The sequence below is a fragment of the Pygoscelis adeliae genome, unplaced genomic scaffold (genome assembly GCF_000699105.1).
Source record: "Pygoscelis adeliae isolate BGI_AS28 unplaced genomic scaffold, ASM69910v1 Scaffold31, whole genome shotgun sequence".
NCBI classification, from domain to species: Eukaryota; Metazoa; Chordata; class Aves; order Sphenisciformes; family Spheniscidae; genus Pygoscelis; species Pygoscelis adeliae.
Genome location: NW_008824233.1, coordinates 2,428,598 through 2,435,305, shown reverse-complemented (window position 1 = coordinate 2,435,305; position 6,708 = coordinate 2,428,598). Strand labels below are relative to the sequence as shown.

Sequence of the window (6,708 nt, the reverse complement as noted above, 5' to 3'; positions counted from 1 at the left end):
AGCTCTGCAGGCACAGGATAAACGCCGTGTGCATCAGCACTGATCTGGTTCCTCGGAGCAGCCGAGATAGCCTTTTCTCAGCATGAGCATGGAAGATGTTCCTTCAAACCCTACCAAACCTACTACCTTTCTTACTGCTACTCCTTCTGTCTGTCAGTAAACCAGTCACTATATGATTGAAGCATACATAATCCTCAGGTGTTGACCTTTTTTTTTTTTTTAAAGCATCAGATCAAAACTTGATTTTTAATCTTCAACAAAGTATATAAAATCCTGTATCAGGTACGTGCCCTAAAGAACTACTGCTTTCCTGTTGTTATGCCAAAATGTTCTCATCCATTCCAGACTGAGAATAAATGTAACATTACTTACAAATACTGTGAAGCTTCACAAACTTTTCTAAGCCTATCTACCTAGAGCTTAAGAGTGTCACTACTATAAAAAATCCAATAGCAAACAGACCAAGAGAGCTTAATAGAAAGAACCGTATTTAAAGAAAACTGCCAGTATAGTAGAGGCTTTCTTTCTTAACAGTTTTCCTATTTTTCCAGTGCACCACGAGAAAAATCTCAGAAAGCTATTCAGGATGAAATTCGATCTGTTATCAGACAAATAACTGCCACAGTAACTTTTCTGCCACTGTTGGAGACTGCCTGTGAGTATTCCTAACTTCACTGAAGACATCAAACACTTCTTTTGGAAAACCTCAACAACTTTGCCACTTTAGAAAATATTTTCTGCCGATTTTCTGAGGCTTTTTAATTATTACATGTCATACACCATCACATTTCTGAGACGGCATTTTGTTAGACTGAGATCAGGACAGAACTCGGGGTCACCTAACTAACTTGATGAAACTAGTATGTGTACTCTGCGGAATGCTAAGTTTTCACAAATAATAAATTATTTTGTGACTGTAGCTGTGGAGAGCCTTGTATAAATAACCATTGAATTCATATGAAATGTTACATAGAGCTCAGGTCCACAGTATTTTAACATTTTAAAAAAAAAAATTCACATCACTTGTGTGAGAAAACTAAACAGGCTACATGTGAATATAACCAGGACTTTGTTTTCATGTTTTAACTACTATTTCTTTTCACATAACTAGTATCAGTGTAATTTCTGAGAACCTTGGTACACGTCTCAAGTTCTAGAAGATGCACTTTAACTTCAAACATGCCATCTTCTTATGCGTGCATTACTGTTAACTTGTTTCCACTTGCCTACAGGTGCCTTTGACTTGCTGATATACACAGATAAAGACTTGGCGGTGCCAGAAAAGTGGGAAGAGTCAGGACCACAATTCGTAGCCAATTCGGAAGAGGTTCGTCTTCGTTCCTTCACTACTACAATCCACAAAGTAAATAGTATGGTGGCTTACAAAAAGGATTCCTTTCCCTAAGCCATGGGGGTTTTGTATATATCCTGTCACCTTGTACAGTTTCTGTTCATAGTGCAGCTAAGTCATGAACACATCATTACTGTTGCTCTTGCTGAAGTATACAGAAAAAAAGGTAACGTTTGTCTGTGATAATGTGGTGGAACACTAGACTAAGCTGGTATTGTTTTTAAAGAGGTCTAAATAAGTATTCATGATGGTAGTTAAATTCTTAACTGTATGAGCCTAACTAATGGTGTGTTAAAACTACTGCATTCACTAGAAAAACTGCCTAAATCTAGGATTAATTGCTAGAATTGTGTTCAGATCCTGTAATTCAGTATTTTAAGATTATTATAAACTGCATTCTATTAGCAGGCTTAAGTTCTCTCTGGCACTAAAAGTCTCCTGACATGCCAGTTCTTTATGTTAAAAGCCTGGGCTGTTTTATTACCAGAAACAATCCTAAACTGAATCAACAGAACAATTCTGAAGTTACTTGTACCTCTTTTAAAATGAAAGCAGCTGTTTATCAGGAAAATCTTAAATATATGAAGCCTTGTATATTAACGACTGCTGGACTCTAGTTCTGGGCGTGGTGGTGTTCTAAGCCTGTGTATGTCTCTAGTCTCTGTCAAGCATTTTCTATGTTTGTATTCTTGTTCTACAGAATAAAGCTTGAAACTGTATAGTGTTCTCTAACTCAGAGTCTGTAGTACTTGGTATTTTAGATGGTTTTATGAATGCTACATCTTAGTTCATAACTGTCATAACCTAAAGGCATCGTACTTATATTGTTACTTCAGCTGTTTCCTCTGAGTCTCGAAACAAGTGGAGTTAATATGACATCTATTCATGGATTGATCGCTTGCCCTCACTTAAGTCTTCAAATAACAGTATAAATAGTCACAGTGACCTAATGATTAAGCACAGCGCCTTCCACATTCGTTAAATAGCACAGGACTCTTTCTGCATTCTTCACACATTTTTGTACTGGAAGAAATTAGGGATTTAAAATTCTTTTAAGTGTTAATAGAACTTTCAGGCTCTTCCATGGTTTTGTTCACTTCCTTCGCCAAATTCACTTCAGGCAGAATATTTAACTTTTCCCACTCTTCTAGTGTTGTATACAACTCCTCTGTTTTAACAGTGTGATTTCAAAAGTTTATTTAAAAAACATTGATTACACATACTCCACCACTGTACTACAAAGTTTCTGGGCTTTCCTGCCAGGAAATAGCTCTCTCCAGCAGTCCCAATCTAGCAGAATTGAAAAGGCAGCCTGTTCTAAATCAGTAGCAAAAAAATCACAGCTTTTCAAAATAAATACAATCTAGGTACTTCAAAAAATGTTACATTATTCACTACTAGGGCTTGCGCTGTGGTAACAGAGGAATACCTAGTGTTTTCTTCTGCCTGTCAGCAACATTCTTAAACAGGTGACTGCACTACCCCTTTACACCTAGAAGGAGGTGCACTTCAGGGAGTGCAACTTCAAGCGCTGCCCCGGGGGAGGACTGGAGCAAAGCAGCGAGTGCAAGTCAACGGTAACAGAAATTTAAATCAGGAACTGCCAACCACTGCTTTATACCCAAGATGAGATCAGGTGACTGGTACAGAGCCAGCAGTAACGAATATAAAAAAACCCCTTGTTTTAAGAGAGACGTAGAAGTGAGATTGCTCCGGGAAGTTCAAGTCACTTCCTTATACCAAATACAATTTATCTTCTTCTTTAAGAAGGACCAGCCCGAAGTCCATCTTCATCATCTGTGTATTTTTTCCTTTTTTATAGAGGCACCAACAGTCGAGAGATATAGCGTATCATTGCATAGAGATAATGTCCATGAAAACTACATGCGAAAAGGAAGAGGTTATAAATCCTGAAGTTTTCACAAAGACCCTGAAGAACAGGAAAGAAAAAAACCCAATCAGTCATATTAATGCAATCTCCCAGAAGTCAAGCCTTTACGGAGCTGTCCAATAGGATTTACTGATACCTAACGGGACCCACGCTCTTCAATAGTTTCCCCTACCTTGAGGGTCACTTCTGTACAATGAAGAATCAAAAACAAAGGAGCCCCCCTCATCTCCGATGGCAGTATAGTTATTCTTAGGAAACCAGATAAAGGATAAAGTTTAGAAGTTACACAGCAGACATTCCTCACCTGACTAGTTCAGCTGACGTATAAGCTGGTTGATTGCTTCACCTCTGCAGCCAGGCTTACCCATTTCCTTGAGGAAACCCACTTTGTTACGTGAAGCATGGCGAGCCACTGACAGATGGAATGGCCATAGGAAGTTTGTGACTTTTTTGAAATGCTTCCCAGCTGAGTAGATTTCATGAATAAGGTCTTCCAGGCAAATAATACCATAGACCCCTGCAGCGATAATAAACAATAATAATAAAAAATAAAAAAAAAACCAACAAAACAACAAAAAGCCCCCCACAAATGACACGTACACGAGATGCCCAATTGTACCATCTTTCCTCACACTACTCCAGAATTGCCAGTCCTCCATATACAAATCTTGCAAGATTTTTCTCCCTCGCCTCCCTCTTAGGTCAGCTTGCAAACTCTCAATATCTGCCTCTTCCCTTGATCCACTTCATTTTCTTATCCTCTTCCTCACCTAAATGTTCCTCTATCAGCATATTGTCTGTCAGAGGCACCCTCTTTTTCTTGATCTTGGCTTGGCCCCGTTTCAGGATGAGCTCTCGTACAGATTTCAGGTTAGGGTGTCTGTGCAAAAACAAAAATCAGATTCTGTAACGGAGAGACATGATACATCCTACTTCTTTCTATAGAGGTAGGAAAGTAACCAAGTTATGTTTACAACGATGAGAAAAGGGACAGTAACACAGTTTAGATATAAAGTTGACAAAGTTTTGACCATTACTGGAAAAGCCAGCTATGGATTTGTGATACCAGATGGAGAACCAAAAAGCTATGATATTTACATACAAACTAGTACCAAGTGACGGGACTGGTACTTACCCCCACGCCACGTAAGGTTCCACAATCCGCAGCATCTTCAGCGATAAAGGAGTCAGTTTAACAAATGTTCCAGTGAAATTTTTTCTCAGCCGCAGCAACTCAATCACTCTTTTTACCCTCCTACTCACTCCCTTAATACTGAGTCAGAAAAAAAAAACTATTAGTAACCACATTTCTCTAATACGGCAACAAAAGGTCCCAGATTACCCGCGAGGAGACATGTCTGGGTTGATCACCCTTCCTTTGCTTAGAAATGATACGACAGCTACAAATAGTAGCAATAATAAAGGTAAGGAGTAACAAGCGTTTCTTACTCTACAATCCGCACAACAAAGGCTAGTTTGTGCTCCTGAGGTACAGCCGTCTGTCCAGGTCTCTGCTCCATGCGCCTCAGCCGGATGTCATCTCGCTGTTTGCGCCATGAATCTCGAACAAAAGTCTCAAGGCGTTTAAACTGGATTTGTTTCCCCTTCTGGTGCTAAAGACAAAAGGATAAGAAATTATCACCCTTCCCAACAGCCTTAGAGGTTTGCATCTCAAAGGCCAAATGAAATTCAGGACCTGATGGATTACACTTTTTGAGTTCTGGAGGCAACAAGAAAATAAATTTGATAATCTAAGCCCAAGGCAGACAGAACTGAGGGACAACATATGAATTTACAAGCAGGTAGCTATAATTTACGAGCGGCAAACAAAGAGGTTTTCCCCAGGAAAAAAAAAATTAGGAAAAACAGAGCAAGACCCAGGATACTTCTAGGCATAGGAGAAATCAAACGGAAGCATTTGCAGCCGCAAACAGACAGATCTTCACAACTACATACACAGCTCAGCCAGTCACTGGGAAAGCCAGAAACATCATATGTATCTGGGTAAAACACATGCTACAGCAATACCCTAGTGTGACTCAAAATTACCATCCGACAGAAAATAACTGGCTTTGAAGTCCTTTTCTATAAAAGCACACATGCAAAAAAATTCCAAGCATTCAAATAACTATTAAGTGTTACTAATTTAAACACAGAACATCCAGCTCACTTGGAGAGAAAAAAAAAACAAACAACTTTTCAGAATTATGGGAAAATGTAAAGCTTTTTTAAAATTAAAAAGATGTTTAAATGCCTATCCTTAGCTCAGGAACAAGTACATCCACCTACATCGTAACGCTTTCTCATATGAATAGGAGCTGAATATGCATGGCAATTACCCCATAATATTCTAGATACACTACTGGCTAAATTATTAGACCATTTTAAATTAAAGAATCTCATGTTATATGTCTTCTGTTCTCTTTCACCTTGTAAATCACCCATGAAATGGGTTTGAATTTTCAAAGCAGGTAGACATAATCAAAATCTCATCACTAGGGTCATTTTTCTAATGAGAATCTTAAGAAGTGGCTATTTAACATTATTGCTTATGCTTCCACTTCCACCTTAGAAATACAGCAAGCCATTGACGTATTTAAGAACATAAACACAGCATCTAATAAAAATGACAGGAGTTTTGCACATAATCCCACCAACTCCAGAGAAGCAGACTCACTGGGAAAGCTTTAAGCCACTTCCAAGACAGGCACCTGCCACGTTAGCTGAGATACAGCAGAACGGGTCTGAAATGCTGAAATAGAAAGGTTTGCTGTGCTCTGCCAGTCTGGAAACCACACACTGTGCACAGGGAGTCTCTGCATTAGCAACACGTGCCACCCTACACGCTGAAAAGGCTTCACGATGACCTGTCTACGCTCTACAGATTTATCTAGCTAATGACAGACAGCTAACTCTAAACGCGCTCTCAGAAAAGCACACCGTCTCCACGAAGGTTTACAGTGCAAAGGTGAACTGGTTTCAGACTGTAGTCCCACGGTAGCACAAACGACTCAGCAGCATTACATTTTACCACGTGTGGCTATTCACACACGCGCCCTGGTAATCACTGATCGAAGAGGAACAACTCACAGCCTTCAATAAATTTACGTTTCAGTATAACAAGCCAAAAAGTTTTGTCCTCTTTACAGGGCTCAGGGACACATGGGGAAGATGCTCGACAACTGAAGAGATGAACTCGAGCCTCCCCTCAGACATGACCCAGAGGATCGTCGCAGTATCAATACAGAGTCTCGGCAACTAGCCGACTCCCTCCTTTGCCCACCCGCAGAGCTCCGGCATCCCCCCTCGCGGAGGAAGCCGATCACTCAGATCATTCGTACGACTGCACGGAATCACGATTCCCTCCTCCGAGACACAAGTACGGACAGCTGCAACAGCACTGCAGATCCACCCCGGGCTTCACCGCCTTACAACCGGCCTCTCCCAGCCGGCCGCCACCCCCAGA

The 6,708-nt window shown here is 40.3% G+C and overlaps 2 protein-coding genes across 2 annotated transcripts in view; one reads left to right on the top strand and one right to left on the bottom strand.

The window, feature by feature from the left end:
* MAD2L1 (MAD2 mitotic arrest deficient-like 1 (yeast)) overlaps nucleotides 1–1,508 on the top strand; it is a 185,576-nt gene extending 184,068 nt beyond the window's left edge. Inside the window, exons 7-8 of the mRNA XM_009334945.1 lie at nucleotides 552–655; nucleotides 1,233–1,508. Of these exons, the coding sequence (XP_009333220.1) occupies nucleotides 552–655; nucleotides 1,233–1,405 (277 nt within the window). The 3' untranslated portion in view covers nucleotides 1,406–1,508. The remainder of the gene's footprint in view (nucleotides 1–551; nucleotides 656–1,232) is intronic.
* Nucleotides 1,509–2,934: 1,426 nt separating this feature from the next.
* Nucleotides 2,935–6,708, bottom strand: part of RPL7L1 (ribosomal protein L7-like 1) — a 5,409-nt gene continuing 1,635 nt past the window's right edge. The window contains exons 2-6 of the mRNA XM_009334944.1: nucleotides 4,692–4,855; nucleotides 4,378–4,515; nucleotides 4,013–4,122; nucleotides 3,547–3,759; nucleotides 2,935–3,281 (exon numbers count right to left, since the gene is read on the bottom strand). Of these exons, the coding sequence (XP_009333219.1) occupies nucleotides 3,551–3,759; nucleotides 4,013–4,122; nucleotides 4,378–4,515; nucleotides 4,692–4,855 (621 nt within the window). The 3' untranslated portion in view covers nucleotides 2,935–3,281; nucleotides 3,547–3,550. The remainder of the gene's footprint in view (nucleotides 3,282–3,546; nucleotides 3,760–4,012; nucleotides 4,123–4,377; nucleotides 4,516–4,691; nucleotides 4,856–6,708) is intronic.